At 39.7% G+C, this 22,895-nt stretch overlaps 1 protein-coding gene across 1 annotated transcript; it reads left to right on the forward strand.

The window, feature by feature from the left end:
* Positions 1-4,958: 4,958 nt before the first annotated feature.
* On the forward strand, positions 4,959-15,003 carry Mmp8 (matrix metallopeptidase 8). Its single transcript, XM_076841916.2, has 10 exons — positions 4,959-5,069; positions 6,692-6,933; positions 7,618-7,766; positions 7,851-7,976; positions 10,478-10,639; positions 12,203-12,320; positions 13,064-13,197; positions 13,769-13,922; positions 14,623-14,726; positions 14,894-15,003. Exons 1-10 carry the CDS (start codon positions 4,959-4,961, stop codon positions 15,001-15,003), a joined length of 1,410 nt encoding a protein of 469 aa, XP_076698031.2.
* Positions 15,004-22,895: the final 7,892 nt, after the last annotated feature.

Here is a 22,895-nt window from a genome sequence, read left to right on the forward strand (position 1 = left end):
AACACAGAACCTTCCAAAGGGAAGGTTGAATTTTACTCCACAACACAGTAGTAAATTTTCTAAAGTGAAATATTTTGACTACAATGTGCAAATCAGCAACAGCTGTGTTAATTTTTTGTTTTCCATACTGGAAAAATGTTTGCCCAACTGTCATGAAGAAAGGATGTGCTTCGATTTGAACCATTCAATTTTAAAGTATATTCTCGAGTATTCTGTGCGTCCTACCTAATCTTGCACCCAGGACAGTTTAGTAATAAATGATTTTTAAGTAATACCAACACAATTTCTTTCAAAAACTTCATATATTAGTAAAACCTCCACTTTTTTGCAAAAAAAAAGTCATAAAATCTGTGATTACTAGGCAGTGAAATACTGTACATTAAAGCACAGAATGCTTATCAGGAGGGTGGGATAAGCAAAATTAAGGAAAACAAGTGAATTTATCTAAAATGGAGGTAATATGCTGTTTTGGTATAGCTAGACATGAGATTAGACAAGTGAAAGTGGAGAAGATTTTAAAAAGACACTGACTCAAGAAAAATAAAAAATACAATACGCCAGCCCCAGAACTGGCCTTATTGAGAAGAGAGTTTTGGCAAATCCAGTCAGCAAACTCCTATCCCAGAAACACAGAGCAGCCTAGAATGGAAACGCCTATCGTTCCACAGTCGGTTGTTATGGGTCTCTACCTGGTCAGTGAACGTTACTAACTATCAACGGGTGGCTTTGCTCCTTCTGTCTTATCCTCAACACCCTCCAGCTGGAAGTTGAGGAGAAGTGAGGGAAGAAATACAGAGGTTTGGGGCAGAATCTTCCCTGAATGGGCTAGATCCTCAAAGCTCGCAGTTACTACCCTCTAATGCAGGATACCACAGGCGCCTCGCAGCTGCCCGGCCTGCCTGTCGTCAGCCTCATCGGCCTGTTGATCTCTCCGCCAGGGCTTCTGCAAGTCTTCTCCACTTCCTTCAAGCTCCACTTGTCATCTCAAGAGAACTCCTCCCTGTTTCCCAGTGCAGATTCCCCGTGCATCTCTGGGATGATTGGCTGCTTCTTGGAGATGGGTAGAATGATGAGCTAGGTTTCTTCCTGTCCTCCTCAACCTCATTTCTTCACTGTCCATCTCACAGCTTGGGGCCAAGTCTTTATGACTTTTCACCTCGTCTCTTACCCTCTCACTGTTCACACTTGCAGCCTTTCCCTACCCCAGTAGTCCCTGATACTATGGACAGGTTAGCTTTATCAACTCAGCGTGTGACTTGGCCCAGAAACGAATGAAGATTGTTCATTGCCGACCTTTTGACATTTAATTCCTGCCTCTCCACCACCTGACTATAACCTGTCATTCCAACTCATTTCTTCTGATATATTCTAGTGAATTCACCCAGAATCTTGTTATTCCCCACCTTTGAGTCAAGGTTTCTTATCTCACTACCTCTGCCATTTGTTTCTTCCAATCTCACTACCATTCACCTAAATTTTGATAACAAAATTCAATCTGCCTTTCAAAGTTCACCTCAAGGACTCTTTCCTTCATGAAGGCTGTACGGATCTCCCCAATAGGAGAGGAATGTTCCTTCTTCTAAACCATAAAGACTAGATTTTTAAAAATTCTCTTTTCATTTACTATCTTCCCTTACAATCGAGGCTCTTAGTTCATTCTGAGTCAAATGGGTTACTCTCTAAAACTAGCTATACCAGGTCCCACTCAGAGACTCTGACTCAGTAGCTGGAGTAGAGTTGTAATAGTGCTGGCTGCTCTAACAAAATACCAGAGACAGTGTGGCTTATACACCACAGGAATTTATTCTCCTCTCACAGTTCTAGAGGCTGGACGTCCTAGATCCGACTTCTCAACATATCCTCACTCGATGGAAGGGGCAAGAGAGCTCTCTGGGATCCTTTTACAAGAGCACTGATCCCACTCCTCAGGGTTCCACTCTTGTGACCTAATTAGCTCCCAAAGCCCCACCTCCTAATACCATCACCTAAAGTGTTAGGACTCCAGTATATGAATTTTGGGTGGGTAGACTCAATATTTGGTCCCTAGAAGGAGACTACTTGTTTGTGTTTTTTTTTTTTTTTATTTTTTTTAAGTTGTAGTCAGACAATACCTTTATTTTATTTATTTATTTTTATGTGGTGCTGTGGATCGAACCCAGCACTTCGCACGTACTAGGTGAGCGCTCTACCTCTGAGCCACAACCCCAGCCCCTTGTTTGTGTTTTTAATACAGATTCTGATAGAGAGCCAAGGCTGAGAACCTTATTTTGAAATTTCCTTTGAGAGAATAAAGGGGATTACTAGGAATGGTAAATGGAAATGTAGGTTGGAACTATATCTCTGAAGTTCAGTTTCTTAGTTTCTTCCTTCCTTCCTTTCTTTCTTTCTTTCTTTCTTTCTTTCTTTCTTTCTTTCTTTCTTTCTTTCTTTTAATGGAGATAAGATTCCTACTTCCGTGGGCAGTTATGAAGCTGAAGGGAGATAGTAAGATATTGAACATCTAAGACAGATTCCTATAGAGTATAGACACTTAATACATGTTTCCCTCACTTGACAGGAGAGACTGCCAGCTTGGCAGAGTGTTCAATACATGATGGTTTGTGATATTTATACTCAGTGCAAAGAGAAAAAGCCACATACTTAAGAATAAGCCGCATACTTAAGTTCCCTAGCTAAACTGAGTGCCAGGCAGTAAAGGAAACTCATGGAAGTTACTTCACCACATGGTGGTTTAACTTTGAAATACTCTTCTTTTTAGAAAAGAGGAACTTTCAACATTGTAAACCCATTCACAGAATGGACACATGTACTAACACAGCTATAACTCAACCACATTCATAATACAAAGGGGACGCCCCACCGGAGAGCTCACATAGAGCTTTTCCAGAGATGATCGCCTCTAATTCTCCTGATGCCCTCTGAGAGGGATGCCAATGTACCAGTTTTATAGATATGGAAGATAAGTTTCAAAAGATTTAGAAGATTTGCCAAATAGTTGCATAAGAAGTGGCAAGACTACAGTTAGGACCCTGTTACTTTAATTTCAACTCCAATGCTCTTTATTCTTCATCACAAGTGGCCCCAACAGTTATCCTGTTAACTTGATCAGAGTGTCTATGCATCTCTCCTGTTCACAGAGCTCCAAAAGGCATGAGACAGAAGATATTTTGCCTTGGTTTATGTGAGGCAAATATGAGTCAAGTGAGCCTGAGCTTCACTGGGTAAAGGTCAGTGCTTGGTGCACATCTACGCTCCCTCCTACTGGGCCATATAACCCACGGGCAAAATCCCACTCACCCTTTGAGATTCAAGCACATGCCCACTCCAGCCAATTGAATCCATTCGTTATTTTTATAACTAAAGAGAAAATAGACCATGATTATGCAAACGTTTCATCTTTTCAGGCCTAAGAAGCAAAACTGAGCTATAAAAATGCTGTTTGCTATTCTGCTGTGCAAGGGTACCTCAGATGATAAGAATAGTCTGCTGCCTTCAGGACGGGGGTGGGAGGGAGCTGTGTCAGTCAACTTTTTGTCACTGTGACTAAAATAACCTTACAAGAAAAACTTAGAGGAGGAGAAGCTTATTTTGGCTCACATTCAGTCCATGGATAGCCAACTACACTGCTCTGGGCCTGAGATGAGACAGAACATCATGGTAGAAGGGTGTGATGGAGGAAAGCAGCTCAGGCAGAGAGGAGAGAGAGAGCACACGCACCAGGGACAAGATGCACTTCAAGGTCCCCAGTGACCTACTTCCTCCAGCTATGCCCCACCTCCTACGATGGTCATCCGGTAGTTCACTCAAATTATTAATCCATCAAATGGATTAATCCACTGATGAGGTTACAGCTTTTATAATCATTATTTCACCTCTGAATATTGCTCCGTTGCCTAACACCTGAGATTTTGTGGGGAACATTTTTAGATCCAAACCATAACAGTGACCAAGTACTAAAAGAGACAGAAATTTCCTCCGAGGCCTTGCACGTTTTAAAACTAAACCTCCCCCATCTTATTAACTGACTCTGAAACTCATCTTATAGGAAACAGTCTTCCCTAAGTTCACATGGAGGTATAAATGACTGACAGTTCATCTTTTGGGGAGAGAGCCTAAGAGAACTCTGGGTCCCAGGCACAAGAAACAGTGAGTCATCTAAGACTCTCTTGGACTCGATTTCATCTGTAGGATGGAGATAATAACAGTGTGTCTTTCCTCAGGCTGAGTGAGCATGAACTGAAGTAATGTGTATACAGTGTGTATGTCTGGGACGTTGTAAATATTTATCAGGTTTCATCATCATCATCATCATCATCATCAGTATTTTTCCCCTCTGTCATTTCTATGGGAAATCCAGCTCACAGTTTGGGGATTTTCTAATACATTGATGCCAAAGCCACATCCTCTAAATGCTGCTCTGGGACCTCTATACAAAGCCTACTTTGTGACAATGCATTCAGGCACTCAGTCTCCCCACAGAGAGCTAGCATGGAAAAGAACAGAGTTTGTGTTGTGCTTCTTGGTCCCAATATGCCTACCACTAATCTAATAATATTCCCCTGCATGAACTAATACAGCCCCAGCATCTTAAATAGGCAAAAAATGTAAACCAGAAACTTCAGAATTAGTCCCTTGTTCCTTCTTCTTGACCAGACAATTTTGCAAGAGTAACTAAAACCCCCAAAGCAGAGCTGCAAATTACACTGTCTTTTTTCTGTTGAAAGCTTCACCCATTTTGAGGTACCAAATCACATTTTAACATTGCAAAAATTGTCAGAGTGTAATGAACCTGTGTTGCTTCATATTCCTGATGCAGCAGTTGTTGAAGACATGGCTTTATAAGGGACCAAAAGAGAGCAGGGAGCATCACAGGATGCTGAGAACTTCAGTGTACCCATTAGGCCCTACCCAGAGGAGCAGAAAGGAAGGCCAGGAGAGGTAGAATTGAAGAAAAGGCCATGCTCAGTCTGAAGACATTTCCATTTCTGTTCTTACTCCATATGCAGCTCACCAAGGCCTTTCCTGTACCTTCTGAACACTCAGAAGAGAAAAATGCAAAAATTGTTCAGGTAAATTACTTATTAATTAAGTGGGTGGTTGATTTACTAATTATTAGGAAATCGTGCAGGATTTTTTCTCTCTCTCTTCAGTCTAAACAGCCTGAAAGAAATGGTCTGAGTGATTTGCTTGAGGTTCCATCTCTCTTCCTTCTAGTGATTTGAAGCGTTCCAAGCTGGCAAGGTCCAGCACTCTAAAATCTAGCCGTGAAAACAAACTGGGCTCTTCAAAACTTGAGAAAATACTGCAGCCTCCTCCAGCTGAAAATTCATTTAAAAGTAATGGTTTTTTTTCTTACCTAAGATTTTTCTCTTCCACTGTATCTGTAATCCAGGTACTACACATCTGCTGCTTTTGATATGGGCATATTTTTTATATCCAAAAGTGTCAGACATAGAAGAAAACATGAGGATGGAGGTTAGAATGGACTAGAAGTAGCACATGGTGCAAACAGATTTCCCAGCAACAACTGTGAAACGCTTATAAACGCTTGGAAGCATTTTAAAAGCAAAAACCAATAGCTTTTCTACATTGCTTTGCAGGATGAAAGTCAGGCCAAATGTTTAATAAATACAAGGGAATTTTGTGTATGTGTTTCTCACACACAATTTTCTTAGCATTTTAGTTATAGAACAGCATTGTTCTTATTGTCTTTTGGAGGGTTGGGGTTTATTTCTTACAATGATAACTGTGACCCTGGAGTTAATATCTAAAATCCACTGAGTGCTTACTCTTTACAAGGTACCTGCTGAGTTCATAACAGCCCTGTGTGGGGGGGAATTATTATTCTTATTTCAGAGATAAAAGTGAATCTTAAATCAGATAAGTAATGTGTCCAAGCCTCACAGTTAAGATTTGCCCAAACCTATTCAATCTCATAGTATGTGCTCTGTCCTGTGTCACCTTCAAAATGTCAGGTTCAAAGACCACATGAAATGAGACAGAGTCTCAGGACTGGCTTGTTAACACCCATCAGAAATTGTATTTTCAAGTGATTTTGGGGTGTATTAAGAATTGTAATGTAAAAATAAATAAATTTTAAAAAATGATTTTGGGCCCCTTCCAAAGGAAATAACTTGGTGAATAAAACATTAATATCAATGATGCTTCCTTTACCCCCAAACATATTTGGACTTCTTTTGAAATGATCAGTTCTCATTAGAGAGGCAACATGGTGAGTTGGGACCTACATTGTGCCTCAATTCTCTATGCCTCAGCTTCTTCATTAAACCTCTCCAGTAGTTAAAAATAAAAGGATTGAAATTAAAAATCTGCACTGATGCAACTAATGACTCAACAGAAGCCAAAAAATTCTAGTCCTGATTTTTTTTTTTAAATAGAGGTAAGAAGGCAGTTTCCTGACTATAGTAGCTTTTTGCATGTGTGTGACTTGGTCCTGGTCCCCTGTGAACACTCATTTTTGTGCATGGCCATTAACTTGTACACTAAACAGAGGGAGCATTCTTTTTAATAAGCATTGTTCCCTCAAAGTCAACCCATGAATATAAGTTAACCATTCCTGTGGCTGTCAGAATCAGAGTTTGAGCTCTGTATTAATTTAGAAAGGGTTGCAAAATGCCCAGAGAACTGATGGTAATTTCACAGCAAAGACCCTTATGCTTACTTTGTCCAGAATTACCTAGAAAAGTTCTACCAGCTACCAAGCAACCAATATCGGTCTATAAAGAAGAGCAGCCCTAGCATGATTGTTGAAAAGCTCAAGGAAATGCAGCGATTTTTTGGGTTGAATGTGACGGGGAAGCCAGATGCAGAAACTCTGGAGATGATGGAAAAGCCTCGCTGTGGAGTGCCTGATAGTGGTGACTACATGTTGACCCCTGGAAGGCCCTGGAAACACACTGACCTGACTTACAGGTGATACTTCTAGAGCTGCAGAATTTACTCACCCAGCTCCTATGATATTCCAGGCACAAATGGGTAAATAGCCCTGCCTCTGCAGAGAACGAACTGTGCATGAGTCAAGCACGAACTGGGAAAAAGTATGAGAAGGAAAGGGTAGTGATCCCATGGGTTGTTTTTTTGTTTTTGTTTTTGTTTTAATCCAAAGCCTTCCATTTTTGTCTTCCTTCTCCACCAATCTAAAGAAGGCTATGGTAATGGGAGGCTGTCTCTCTAGGTACTGACTTTAGGACCAAAAAATAAATAAATAAATAAAGTCTTAATCATTGCTGGAGAGAATCTGGCCTGATCTTTCATACATCTCCGTAGAAATAACAAGAATACTCAGTATCTGTGAAACACTATTGGCCAAGTAGAAAATTTAATGCTTTATGTGTATTTAATCCCTGCAACAAACCTATGAGAGGAAGATGATGTTATCATCCTCATTTTGCAGGTGAGGACACTGAGACGTAAGGATATGGCATATTCTGCCCACACCTGTGTCTGCTTTTAACCCAGAGGCTCGAACTCCCTCCTCATCCCCTTTCCAGTGGTGGCACCTTACATATTCAAGTCCCACATAAAGAGTGACTTGTCTGCCAATGGAAGGCTGTTCCCAGCAGTAACCGACCCTTTTTGCTCCTTCTCATTTTGAAGGATTATAAACTACACCCCACAGTTGTCAGAGGCTGAAGTGGAAACCGCATTTGAGAAAGCCTTTAAAGTCTGGAGCGCTGCATCACCTCTGACCTTCACCAGGGTATCACAGGGAGAAGCAGACATCAATATTGCTTTTGCCCAGAGAGGTAGGCTCAAAGAACTCATGCTCAGTTTTGCATCCCCGGCTAACCTGAGATGTGAAAAGGACTTAACTAATTGTTTTATTTCAGAGCATGGTGACAACTCTCCATTTGATGGACCCAATGGAATCCTTGCTCATGCCTTTCAGCCTGGCCAAGGTATTGGAGGAGATGCTCATTTTGATGCAGAAGAAACATGGACACAAACTTCTAGAAGTAAGTTAACCAAGATTATGTCTACTTGCAGCTTCTGAATTAACTTTGCACATTAGAATCTACATACATATATGTGTACACACTCCCAACTTATAGTAATATTTCAAACTCTTGCAAATGATCATTTAAAAATTTTGCTACCTTAAAAAACTAAGTCAATTCGAGTTTAAAAAAATTCCAAAACTAAGTATTGACCTTATTTCCTAGGGTACTATCTTAGTCTGTGTGGTCTACTATAACAGAATACCTGAGACTTGGTAATTGATGAAGAAGAAAATTATTTCCTCATGATTTTTAAAGGGTAGGAAATCCAAGATCACGATGCTGGCATCTGTTAAGGTCTTTCTTGCTGCATCCTCACATGGTGGAAGGCAGAAGAGCAAGAGAGGAAAGAATGAAGTTGCAGACTTACTAAGAGTATTAATCTAAACTTTCCATTAGGCCCCATCTCTCAACACTGTTGTATTGGGGGTTAAGTTTGTATCACATGAATTTCTGAGTAACACATGCAAACCATAGCAGGCAGGGATCAGAAAACTACAAACCATGGCCAAATCCTGCCTGGCCCCTGTTTGTGTAAATAAAGTTGTGTTAGAGGCAGGACAGGCTCATTTGGCTATGTATTGTCTAAGACTGCTTTCATTCTGTAACAGCAGAGCTAAGTAGCTGTGACAGAGACTATATGGCTTACGAAGCCTCAAAGTTTACTGACCAATGTTTTAGGTCATATTCTTTTTTAATATTATGAAATATAATGGTATTTGAGAAGACCTATTGTCCAATTTTTTGGAAATTCAGAAATAATTCGGTTCCCTTGGGAAGTTATCCTATTTAGAAAAAAGTAGCCACATTTTCTCACTTAGTTTCATTTCCAGGAAGCTCTTTTTCAATGGCATGTTCCTATGCAGCAAACCACTCCTTCCAGGAGACTCCTCATAACTAGAAGAGCAAGGCCACCTAAAGGGAAGAAAAGAGCTGAGGACAGGTGTATGCAGACAATGTGGGACTTAACAAAGCCATCAGGTCACAATGTGCCAGAGAGCCCATTTCAGAAAATGACAGGAAAGGCTCCTTCTACCCTATTTGGGACTTGTTCCTCCCTCCATTTTCTCCACATATATGTTGTGAGTGTCTACTCAGTCCCTGTGCTAGGAGATGTGTATACCTGAAGATGAATAATAACTCTCCATGACACTATTCCTCCCCACTAGTAGTCTTCCCCACTAGTTCGGGCAATCATCCTTTCTTACCTCCACTTAATGATTCAGATTCCTAACTGGACTCGCCCCCTTCAGTCTCTGCTCCCTCTAATTTTTCCCTGCAGCATGGTCTGTCTTTGGAAAGCCCATCTTAGATCACATGACTCTCCTGCTTAAAAGTTTCAGTGTTGAGATAGTCTGCACAAATCGGGTCTAAATACCTTCACTTGGCATGGAAGCCTTTTCATGATTGTCCACATGTGACTTGTCTTCACATTTCAAACGCACCAGTGACACTGTGCATGGACCATTTCTAGAACCCATTTCATGCTTCCCATCTTCCTACACTTGCTCACATTGTTTTCTCTCTTTGAAATGTCCATTTTCTTGCCCCAAACCCTATCTTTAAGAATCTCCCTCATCTAGCCATGCTGTGACAAAAGCCACAGTCTAGCTTGTCTTCAGCGGGAGATGAGGCCTTCCCCCAGAGATTCCTGAGAGCCTTTGTTTCTCCTATCTGTTCTCACTCATTTTTCTATGCCTTCAAGTTGTTTGCACACATATCTCCTCCTCTAGATGATGCACTCCTGGAGAACAAAGAACCCCTGAAAATCTCACACAGCCCCTCACTCGGTACCCAGGCACTCAAAGATGTTTTCTGAAAGGTCTTGAAGGCCAGGGAAAGGTGCTTGGGCTTTGTTTGATGGGGAATTTTAAAGTTCTTTGGTATGAAAGGCACCATGTTCGTGGAAGTTAGAAGATGGGGAAAGGAAACAAGAGAGGGTGGCTTTGCCTCTCTCTGGTGAAAATTAATTCCTAGAGCTGCTTGGAGAGCATGGACATAGGGAGAAGCCATCCTAGGCTATGGATGACCAGGGAGTGAATGAGAGACATCCCTGCATCTCAGTCTACCCTACTGCCTGAAGGCTTCCTTCCTAACTGCCCATTTACTAAGACCCTACTAATGAGCCGGAGGGTCTAGGCACTAGATAGCCGGTGTGGGGGAGCACAGGAGGATAAATCCTCTCCAAGCCTCAGTCCCATGTCCACAAAGTGTGGGGACTAGAATAAAAGCAGCTTTTCTTGGTTCGAAGACTTGATAAGAAGCTCAGATTCACCTCCTCCACACCTTTGGCTCTTCCCTAGATTCCTCCCACTCCCCATTTCTTCCGATACCTGAGGGAAGACGTAAAAGGTGATCACGGGAAATGTCGCTTGGCTTGGAAACTGAATTTCTAGAGATCATGCTTCTTCCATGTGGAGTCCTCCTGAAGTCGTTCACCACGCCTGCTTGTATTTCAGATTACAACTTGTTTCTGGTTGCTGCACATGAGTTTGGCCATTCCTTGGGACTCTCCCATTCCTCTGACCCTGGTGCCTTGATGTATCCCAACTACGCTTTCAGAGAGCCCAGCACCTACTCACTCCCTCAAGATGACATCAATGGCATTCAGGCCATCTACGGTGAGGTCACCATAAGGAACCATGCAGCACATGGTGGCACCTGGAAATAGGCCCTCAACAGGCCCCATGAGCATCTCTCTTTGGACTTCTAGCACATTCTGTTCTCAGGGCAAGCTCAAACTGAACTCTGAAAGTTGCCGGCGATAAATGTGATACTAGCAAAGGAGGCCTTGGGGATGGAGCCTCTATCACTGCTTTAAAAAAAAAAATTGGGGGAAGAAATGTACACGTCAATCCCCAGTCATCGTCTCTGGATGATGGGGAGTTTTTCTCCTCATTTTTTATGTTTCCCAATTTATGTAGTCTAAAAAAGCAGGACTGTACCTTTTCAATACTGCAAACCTACTCCTAGATATACTTTAAAAAAAAAAAAAACCTCACATAGGTCCTAAGGGGACAGATATAGAGCATGCTGAAGATGTTCACTCAAGTCTTATTTATGATGGTGGGAGTTGGAGGGCACCTAGAGCCATAGGTGGAAAAAGCATTAGAGGTATATGTGGCAACAATGTAAAAGGGTCTTCAAAACTTTGAGCTTTGTGAAGAAGAAACAGAATGACACTACTCTATAAGGTATTAATTAAATGACACAATCTATGACTTTACATAGACCTAAAATGTATAATAGATGAAGCAAGGCATTTTCAAGAACATGCAAACAAAAATGTATACAGTGAACATATTAGAATAGTTGTCTGAAGGAGAAGGGGGGACAGAAGTGGGGTGTGGTTAAAAAAAGTACTTATTTTTCAGGGAGGAGAGCAGGGAACTTTTGCCTGGTCCTAAGAAGTTCTCTCTGGGTAAAACCACAGTATCTCTCATTCCTCTTGCCCTCCTGATCCCTCAAAATGTGCAATGGAATGGAGTGAAATGGAAGGGAATTGAAAGGAGAGGAAGGGAATTAGGTGAAGCACTCCCCTCTCTGGCAGAAGAGTAACATAAAATTAAGAATGACAATCAGGAGATTTTTTTTGGTGATGGTTGAATTTCCAGGATCGCTGAACACTAATCCAATTCCCTATGTACCCCAACTCTCCCCTTCACCCCAAACACCTCCTTTGTTTGCTCATTGATGTTTAAAATTCCCTTAACTATCAGTTTAGCCCTTCATCTTACAATAACAAAATACATTACAATGTAAATTCTTATATAAAAGATACAGATGAAATTTGATCTATATTTGCAATGTAAGATAAAAGACTAGTATCAGCTATTTCCCTGGAGGTGAATTTTGGTGGGAAGGAAGTTGACACTGAATGACCAGAAGTATCAGGAGGAGTAACCAAGAAGGGGGAGAGAATATTAGAAATTAAAGGGAGGAGGGCAGAGATTTACATTTCTTTACTTCCCAACTTAACCTGAAACTAATCCTGAAAATCACCATTACTCTTGTTAAGCAAACAAAAACTTCAGGAGGGCCAATGTACAGCAACTTCAGAGCCTTGTGGGAGAGGCTGGCAGCATTTCTCTTCTGCGAAGACCCTTCACCTTCCTGAGAAATAGCTCAAGTAAAAGCTAAGAGTGACGCTGGACTCATGCTTTAAAAAACCCTTTTACCCCCAGGGCCTTCAAATAACCCTATCCAACCTACTGGGGAAACCACACCCACAGCCTGTGATCCCCGATTGACCTTTGACGCTGCCACCACGCTCCGTGGAGAAATACTCTTCTTTAAAGACAAGTATAAAGGGGAACTGTTCCTTCCTTTGACTTCTCTTACTGCCAGATCTTAAAACAGGACTCTATCTAAATCTAATTATTCAGTTTTTCTTTTGAATTCTACACATACACACCTCATTGGAAGTTTTAGTGTTTTCTGGGTAACTCAGAACATACAAGGAAAAAAAACAACACTAAAGCATTCAGATATTTGGTGGTATAGGTAGACATGGGCTATATTTGCTTGGGAACTTGATAAATGTGTTTAATCAACACCAAAACATCATTGAATTCATTCAAAATCAGCCAAGTAAATAGAAGCTATCACTTAGTTTAGCTGTGAGGCAAATCATCTGACATTAAAATCTTCTCTCTTTTTTTTTCTTTTTTCTTTTTTGATATTTGTGAGTGGAATTACACAAAGGTGTTTTTGCTTTTGTCAATGACTACCTATATTTAATGAATATTGTAATGAAAGTATTAATGAAGTAAGATCTGGTAATGTGGGAGGACATTTAATTGCATTGGGGGCAATGCCAAATGCAATCAAATGATATCACTCCCTTGATCTCCCTGAGGAAGAGGCAGTATCACCACAGAGCCTAGCCATGTGCTGGTCACTGTAGTAAACACTGCATACATGATATAATCATATCCTCCCAGCAATCTCATAATGGCCATTACTAGCCTGAGAATCACAGAATCTGACAACCTGGACTACTGTGTATATTTGCGTGTAGTACACTTTTCCTTGTGTCCTATTAGGTACTTCTGGAGACGGCATCCTCAGCTCCGACTCGTTGAACTCAATTTTATTTCTCTATTCTGGCCATCCCTGCCAAATGGTATTCAGGCTGCTTATGAGGATTTTGATCGAGACCTGGTTTTCCTATTCAAAGGTGACTTCTGAAAGTTTTCTTATTGTAGTTCTTCCTGACAGGAAGGAGCAAGGTCCTTTGTGGGTCAGCTTCTGAAGGGTAAGCCACAGAGAGCTTGTGTGCCAGGCCTTGGCCCGGACACCAGGGTGGGCCCCATCTTGGTCCCTCTCCACTGTGTGAATCTGAGCAGGTCACGCTGTCTTCAGGCTTCAGTACTGTCATCAACAAACTGAGAAAACCACAGTAGACCCTGTTTAGTATTTTCCATCCTCATCCCAAATATAATCTTCTAACATTTCTCAAGTTTATGATTTAGACACTGTATAGAAGTGGCATGAGATAGAACATTCAATTGTGGGGCGCCGAATGTCAGGCTAAGAAGTCGGGATGTTTTATGGGTGCAGGGAGGAACCACCAGGGCTCTCACAGCCCCATGAAATTAACTTTTCTACCCTCATCTTTCAAAGACTGGGTTTTTTTTCCCATTTTTATTTCTTTATGGCTAATTATTCAAAGACCAGGAAGGAGTATATATTAATTATCTCAGAGAAACTGAAGAACTTTATTTAATGTGTAACCTGAATCATGACAGGCAACCAATACTGGGCTCTGAGTGGCTATGACATTCTGCGAGGTTATCCCAGGAGCATGACCAGCTTCGGCTTCCCAAGCACTGTGCAAGCAATAGACGCAGCGGTTTCTTACAGAAGGAAGACATACTTCTTTGTAAATGACCAATTCTGGAGGTAGGATAAACATTTTTCAATTGTAAGTAGAAATCCTTGTTTCTCCACCCTGACTACAAACCAATAAGAATCAGACATATGAAGGTTTGAAATATCTAGGTAAGATCTGAGAGGTTTTCATGAGACTAGATTCATTTTCACAAGATGACTGGTGTTACCATGGCTTTTGAAGTTTTTATTTTTATAAAATTAAAATGCCTGCACAAAGGTATTGAGAATTTTGTGAAACAGAATCCATTCTCATAAAACACTATTTTGAGATGCAAAGAAAGACATAGGCTAATTCTTATTAATAGTTAAATTCTGACACAAACAAGCAAATAATCTCTTGATAGCCTGCAGAATTTGGTGCCCAAGATGAACATATAATTTTCATTTATGTATACACACATACACATACATACACACATATACTATGTAACAACTAATTAAAAATCCTTAGAAAATATGAACTCTTGTTTTGGGGAATGAACTTGTATCAACAATAAGAACCCTGTTTTAGAATTAACAATACCCATAAGTTTAATAAATAAGTGTGTACCCTTAGATGAAATTAACCATTCCTAATTTCAATAAATAAAACACTGTGAAATATGAAAGATAAAGTATGTGAGAAGGTCCTTTGTAAAGTTTTAATTGTATAATTAAAATAAAACTGTTATCCCTATAGTCTACATGTGACTTTTTTTTTTTTTACCAGATATGATAATGAAAGACAATCCATGGAACCAGGTTATCCCAAAAGCATATCAAGTACTTTTCCAGGAATAGAAAGTAGAATTGATGCAGTTTTCCAGCAGGATCGTAAGTAAGGGGGGAGAGAAAGCTACTAATAAATTTATTTATAATTTTTAAATGACACTTTTGCATTTGGATACTACATTAGGATGAGAGGGGGCAGGTGTCTTCTTTAACTGAAAACATCTGATGTCTTTTGCAAGCTAATTGAATAAATTATCTCTTTTTTGTAGGCTTCTTCCTTTTCTTCAGCGGACCAAGATATTATGCATTTGATCTTATTGCTCACAGAGTTACTAGAGTTGCAAGAAGCAATTTGTGGCTTAACTGTAGATACAGTTGAAGCAAAATCAAATGTATTCTCATCCAATTTCAACATGAAAGGAAATCCGACTTGCATATCCATCATATTGTGTCCTGTTTATATTTTCCTCAATTCTAAGTAGTGTTTCACATGACTGTTTTCATTTGTCCTAGTCTCAGGGAAAATATGTTTGGAATATTACACAGCAGACCCTGATTCAGTCATCCACATTCCATCTAGTGAATCTATCACAAAGAGAAGGAAAGTAGCCCTTTGTCACCTCAATATTCTGTTCACCTCATGTGCTGTTTGTTTACTTGATTATCTGAGTTTTAAAATTCACTGTTTCATTACTTGCTTATCTGACTTCAAATATCCCCGTTTCTTTAAACACATCTTACATATACCTACTACATGAAATTTAGCCCTCAATTTTGATTAGAAATAACAATAATCAGCAACACAGATAATAACTTTTATCTTTACAAAAAATGTGGTGCTATTTTTCACTCTTGGAATGAAATAAGGATATGATATATTATAGGTTGATTGTCTCTTTCAAAAGAAAATATGTTGAAGTCTTAACATAAATATGAGTTTACTAGGCTCTTTGCAGATGTTATTAAGTAAAGATGATGTCATACTGGATTAGGGTGAGTCCTAAAATCATATTACTTTTATCCTTATAAAAAGAAGAGAGGATTTGGGATATAGTTCAGTGGTAGAGCACTTGCCCAGCATGCACTAAGGCCCTGGGTTCAATCCCCAACACTGCTAAAAAGAAAAGGAGAGAGAGAGAGAGAGAGGAGAGACATGACCACATAGGGGACAATACCATAAAAGAGCTAGAGATTGGAGGGATGCATCTACAAGCCAAGGTATGCCAAAGATTACCAGCAGCTGGGAAGAGACAAGGAAGGAGCCTCCCAACAAGCTGCAGAAAGGGGACTCTGGCCCGGAGATACCTGCTGGTTTGAGACATCTAGTCTTCAGATTGTGAGAGAATAAATTTCTGTTGTTTCAAGCCACAAGTTCATTGTACTTTGTTATAGCAGCCCAAGAAAGCTAACGAAGTTATTCTGAACTTAAGAAAAGGAATCAATAAGGAATGTGGAAGCGGAGTCCCCACTGAGGATTACTAGGCATCTTCCCAGGAAGGCAACCAAAAGGAGAGCTCCGCTCCCTCTGCTGCCTCCTTCCTGCACTCTCCTTCTAGAGTTCTAACAGAGGGGCCAGTGGGTCTGTTGTTTCCTAATTCTTTACTCCTGGATACTCAGGAGGGCACACTCTACAGCTGACTGCACCAACAGAACAGTGTTGGGTGCAACATTTAATAAATCTTATTAAATTGAACTAAACTGAACATCAATACATCAATTTGCGAAGGAATTTTTTTCTGTTAAGAACTTTAGGACTTGTGGGGCCTCAATGTGTAGCATAGACACCAAAATCATTATAATATCAAATTTGCAAATATTAGAATGCAAAGCGGCTTTTTAAATACTAAATACATGAACTGTAAAATATATTTTCACTAGCACATCCTCTTTTTCTTCTCTCTTGAAGTTTTTAAATTAACATGGCATCTTATTCCGATTCAAAATATCTACGAAATCAATTCAAAATAAAGATTCTTATGTTAAATGACTGGTGATCTACCTTTAATTTCTTAAAATGCCACCACAGAGTTGATGCGAAGCATAAAAAAGAATAGAAAATTTTAGATATGCTTATTATTACTCTATGTGTGTGTGTGATGTCCTCAAAAAACCTCCTCAAATATGTCAGCACATTATTTTCAACTTATTTTACAAGATGTAAAAGAACAGAGACTAGTATACACCAACATTCTATTCATTCATTCATTTATTCAGCAGGAATGAATCACCTACAAGTTCCTGGTGCTGTGCTGGGGAAAATAAGAGAGATCTATAACTAATTCATTGCATCCATGGAACAAGTACAAAAGGACCTATAGGAGCCGCACACCCTATTTTTAGCTATAGAGTCAATTTCAGACTACAATACTTTCTAAAATTTCCTGCGATGTTTTTATGTGCATATAAATGAGGCTCATTTTCTCAGAACACCTCCTAACTGTGTAAGCCAATCATGACAGATTCTTGACCCAAACTTCATGTATACATGAAGATGAGAATTGAGTTAATAATTTCTTTAACCATACTTCACAGATTCACAGGAAGTGAACAGCAATATGAAATGTAATAAAGAATTCAAAAAGTATTCCTTTTTCCCCCTTTTAATTCTTTTCTTGCCAATGTGTGGTATCTCCTGGCTACCTCATTGATGTTTTATGTAGGTATATAAGATATATAAGTATATAAGCTTAGAATTAAAGTAATGAGATTCCTTTTTAGTTAGGTTGAGTTTATTCAAAAGCAAAGCCTAATTCAAGACCTTGGTGCAATCATTTTGGAGGGACAGGCATGGTCCCAGCAAGCAAGAGTGAGATAATAGGGAAGGCAGAAAAGTCAATACAAATACAGTACAGTGTAGGTTGTAACAGTTTCTACTATGCTCAACTGGTGATTCCACCAAGGCCTCCAGAGAAGTCACCGGAACCCCTTCAGAGGTTCACGACTCAGATGGACACGGACCTAGAACAATCACCCTTCAGTTCCCAGTCCTCATTACCTTTCTGGGCTGTACTCTCAGTTCCACAGAATCTCTGTGGCAGAAAGCAGAAAGACCCACAGCATGTGCTTATGGTTGGACTTTGTCAGAGCAAGGTGAGTTACACTAACCTCCCCACCTGCAACAATTCAATCAGAGGTGTGCGGTGGGCACCAGAGGCACCTCCTGTCATTTTGTTTCAGGGAGATTTAAATGATGGAAATTGGAAGAGTCCTCTTTGAAGAAACTTACCAGCCCAAGGAAAAAGATTCATAGATACTGACACTGGAGAAATCTCAACATGGCAGAGGCCACTAATTACCAACCCTAATATCCATTCTCAACTTCCACTTTTGCTTTGAGTCCCCAATTTCATCAGAGATAACAATACACCCAGCTAAAAGACTACATTTTATAGTCTTGCTTACAGTTAGACGTGGCCATGTATTTAATTTCTACACAAAATGTATAAGTTAAATGTTGTGTGGAGCTTCTCAGAAGAGACTGAGAGTTTGCTTTTCTTTTTCCCTGCGGTCTATAATGCAGATTCTTTATAAAGCTAGAGCTAGAGCTTGAGAAGACACCTGGACCATAAGACATTGATTTAAGAGAGTGGAATAGCAGGGTGGATGTTCTCTACATCCCTGATGAGGAGCTGCCGCAGAAGCCCTGGACCATGGAAACTGGGCTTCTTTTATTTGAGGAAAAAAATGAATTTTAATTTTATTAAGTCTCTGCTATTTGTTTATTTTTGTTGTGTTCAACTAAATCTCACTCTGACGAATACACCACATGAAATGTCTTGGACCTGCTCTGTCTCCCTGCTGGGAAGGTCATCAATTTGCCAGCCCAGCCGGCTTTCTTATCTCACATTCTAAAACAGACTGTACAACACCAAGTCACCAAGCATCTGAAAAAAGACTCCAGTGTGAAAAACAGAGGCCAAGAGAGAAATTTTGAGAAAATATAGACAATTCTGGGAGTAAAAATAAATGTCAAAATAAACTAAGGAACACTTAATTTGAACATTCTCAACAAACAAACAAATAAAAAGAATAAAAGACAATATTTTACTTCCAAAAAATCACTTCAAATACAAAAAAGTAAAAACAAATGTAAACAGTTACTCCAAGAACTGAAAAGAACTCTTCAAAATACGATAGTGGAAATAAATATTCAATAGGTGAGCTGGATAGTAAAGTTGGTGGCAAATAGTAAAGGGCATATCGGATACCACAACTCAGTTCAGGAGGGTCAATCAATGCACATTCCATGAAAATAAAAAGAGAAATGAAAGGAATGGATTATAGAAGAAATACTACAGGAAACCTACTTCCAATAGAACTTTCCATAATAAAAAGGCCCATTTACTGTCCAATACTAATAGAAGACCCACATCAAGAGATGGTTATAAAATTTAAGAATATCTAGGTAAAGAGAAAATTTTTCAAATTATCAAGAGTCATAATAGAAGATTTCTCAATTGCAACACTGTATCCTACAAAGCAGTGGATCTGGACCTTCAAAACTACAAAGTTATGTACACTCACATTCTCAACCAAGTGTGAGGATGGAAAAAAAGGAATTCTTAGGTAAAAAAGTATTCAAAATATTTATTTTCCTTGCATTCTTGCTTAGAAAACTCCTTGGAGATAAACTTCATCAAAACAAGGAAGCAAGTCCAAAACTGGATAGAAATTAGATCCAGGAACTAGGGATCTAACACAGAGCACAACAGAAATTTTCTGGCTCATGACAGGATGACAGCTTTGCAGCAAACCCAAATTGAAGGCAACAAAGTGTCTTCAAGGGGGAAAAATTGTATTGCTACATGTTCTGTAGTGTTTGATTATTTTGAGAAGGGTTTAAGAGGTGGTTTTTTTTTAATTTTTAGACATTGATGAAGCTGTATTTTATTCATTTATTTATATGTGTTGCTGAGAATCGAACCCAATGCCTCACACATGCTAGGCAAGCACTCTACAACTGAGCCACAACCCCAGCCCCAGAAGGGTTTAAGAGTTCTATTGGAGGGAATCCAAGATGGTGGGGGCAGAGGGAGACAGCATTTTGTGTCGCTCTGTGACCCAGATCTCATCTAGTGGGAATACAGCATCTCTGAGAGTGACAGAGGACCCCTACACAGCTGCTCTCGTGCAGAAATCACCAGCACTGTACCCGCCATGCATGGCTCCTGCCTCAGCATTTCAGCACTCCTGAACTCCTGACACCCAACTCCCAAAGATCTAGCCAACACAGGGCTCCCGATCTCTAGGTAGGATCATCTATCAGCACCGCTGCAGAACTCCCAGATGCTACTCCACTCCCATGCAAGTCACTCAGCTGATACATACCCTCAGCACAGCGCCATCGCCCGGCTCTGGAAGCAGCCTGACACCATCTTGGCTCACCTTCCTCATCATGTTTGGTGGGGGCAGCTCCCAGATTGGAACTCCAGCTGGCCAGGTACCTGGTTTCCAACACCCCCCTCTCCCCATTGGTGGTAATCCAGCACAGTACCTTCCCAACACAAAACAGCTCTCAGTGGGACAAGGGTGCAGTGCGACCAGGGCACCACCCACAGGAGCCCCTGAGAGAAAGGTCCCTCAATTGGGAAGTGCTAAGGGACGGAGAGACAGGACAAAAGTTTGGAGACTAACAGAGAGACCAGCAACTGGGAAATCTTATATATATATATATATATATTTAGTTATAGATGGACACAATATGTTTATTTTGTTTACTTTTGTTTGGTGCCAAGGATCGAACCCAGCACCTCACATATGCCAGGCAAGCGCTCTGCCACTGAACCACAGAGAGTTAGGGCCAGGCACTCAAGGAATACGAGTGGTCCCCAAAACAAACCCTTGAAGTGCAGTGTCCCTGGAGGGACTGATGGGTGCCACTCCTCACTTTCAGGTGCCCTGCACCAGGACCAGCCTTCCCACCCTGGTTACCTTCACCATCCAGAGGGCAGAGACACCATCTTGCAACAGACAACCCCACCTATTGGGAAGCAGGAGAGTTACAGATCTCTAAAACTAGTAACAATCTTGAATTCTTCCTTCGATATTTTTTTCTTTTTTTTTTTTTGTCTTCTTTCTTCTCCCCCTCTATCCTTCCACCCACACATTCCCAACATATGTGAAACCAAAAACTTTGCATGAATTAGGATTTTGAGAACTGAGACATCTGAAAAATATAATATAGAAGTGTTGTATATGCCCTTCCCCCTTCTTTTATTTTTCTTTTCCAATTTTTACTATTTTAACATCCTTTGTTTTTCTAAATACATATGTGTTTGTTTTATGTACTCTACTGTCTTCCCATGTACTTGTCTACCAAAAACTACTTCCTGTCCATTCTCTTGCTACTAACCCTCTTCATAAGATTTCTCTTTCACACTTCCTAAGATATATTAACTCTATATCCTCACATCCTACCTCCTCAGCATATCATCCTATGCCCCATCCACAGTTCATTGTCCACCGTCAAAAACTGTAAACCCTTTACAAACCTAATTATATTATAGATAATAATCAGATTCAACATTTCTGTACATTGTGACCAAAATGTAAATGTCTTAATAGCAACAAATTGTTCATAGGTGGTATATTGTTGATAGTGGGATCTGTTAATATTGTCTTTCCCCACAAAGGAGAAGTTTTGAAACACTACAGGAGCACTACAAAACTATAGGGTAAAAACAATAACACCCTGGACCCACAGAGCTAGAAGGGAAGAAACCCGAGTAACATGAAAAGACAGGGAAGAAAGTGCCCCAGACAAATCAAGATATCGCATTAATAGAATCCATGGCAACCACAGCAGAAGAAATTACAAAGAAGGAGTTCAGGATGTACATGATTAAAATGTTCTGTGAACTGACAGGAGGTATAAGAGAGCAAATACAGGCAGCAAAAGATCATTTCAACGAGGAGCTACATAAACAAATACAGGAAGCAAAAGATCACCTCAACAAGGAGATAGAGGTTCTAAAAAATAAAAATTAAAATTAAAAAAAAAAACAGAAATCCTTGAAATGAAAGAAACAATAAACTAAATTAAAAGTTCAGTTGAAAGCATCACCAACAGACTAGACCTCTTGGAAGATAAGACATCAGACAATAAAGATAAAATGTGTACTCTTAAAAAGAATGTAGACCACACAGTGAAAATTGTAAGAAATAATGAGCAGAATATTCAAGAAATATGGAATAGCATAAAAAGGCCAAATTTAAGAGTTATTGGGATAGAAGAAGGCATAGAGTTCCAAACCAAAGGGATAAACAATATATTCAGTGAAATAATATCAGAAAATTTTCCAAACATGAAGAATGAATTGGAAAACCAAATTCAAGAAGCCTACAGGACAACAAATGTACAAAATCACAACAGATCCACACCAAGGCACATTATAATGAAAATGCCCAACATACAGAATAAAGAGAGAATATTAAAAGCCATGAGAGAAAGGAATCAGATTACATATAGGGGGAAACCAACTAGGATAATGGCAGATTTTTCAACCCTGACCCTGAAAGCTAGATGATCCTGGAACAACAGATATCAAGCTCAGAAAGAAAATGGATGCCAACCAAGTATCTTATATCCAGCAAAATTAAGCTTTAGATTTAATGATGATATAAAAACCTTCCATGATAAACAAAAGTTAAAAGAATTTACAGATAGAAAACTGGCACTACAAAACATCATTGGCACAATAGTCCATGAAGAGGAAACAAAAAACAATAATGAAAATCAGCGAAAGGAGGTAGTACCCTAAAGGAAGAACTAATCAAAGAAGAAAACAAGTCAAGTTAAATAACAAAAATAAACAAATATGGCTGGGAATACAAACCATGCCTTAATAATAACCCTGAATGTTAATGGCCTAAACTCACCAATCAAAAAGTATAAGCTAGCAGATTGGATTTAAAAAAAAAAAAAGATCCAGCAATATGCTGCCTCCAGGAGACTCATCTGATAGGAAAAGACATACACAGACTGAAGGTGAAAGGTTGGGAAAAATCATACCACTCACATGGACTGTGGAAGCAAGCAGGGGTTTCCATCCTTATATCAAATAAAGAAGACTTTAAGCCAAAGTTAATCAAAAGGGATAAAGAAGGACATTTCATATTGCTCAAGGGAACCCATACACCAACAAGACATAACAATCATAAATATATATGCCCCAAATAATGGAGAAGCTATGTTCATCAGACAAATTCTTTTTAATTTCAAGAGCCAAATAGACAACAACACAATAACCCTGGGTGACTTTAACACACCTT

Source organism: Callospermophilus lateralis, chromosome 2 (assembly GCF_048772815.1).
Source record: "Callospermophilus lateralis isolate mCalLat2 chromosome 2, mCalLat2.hap1, whole genome shotgun sequence".
NCBI classification, from domain to species: domain Eukaryota; kingdom Metazoa; phylum Chordata; class Mammalia; order Rodentia; family Sciuridae; genus Callospermophilus; species Callospermophilus lateralis.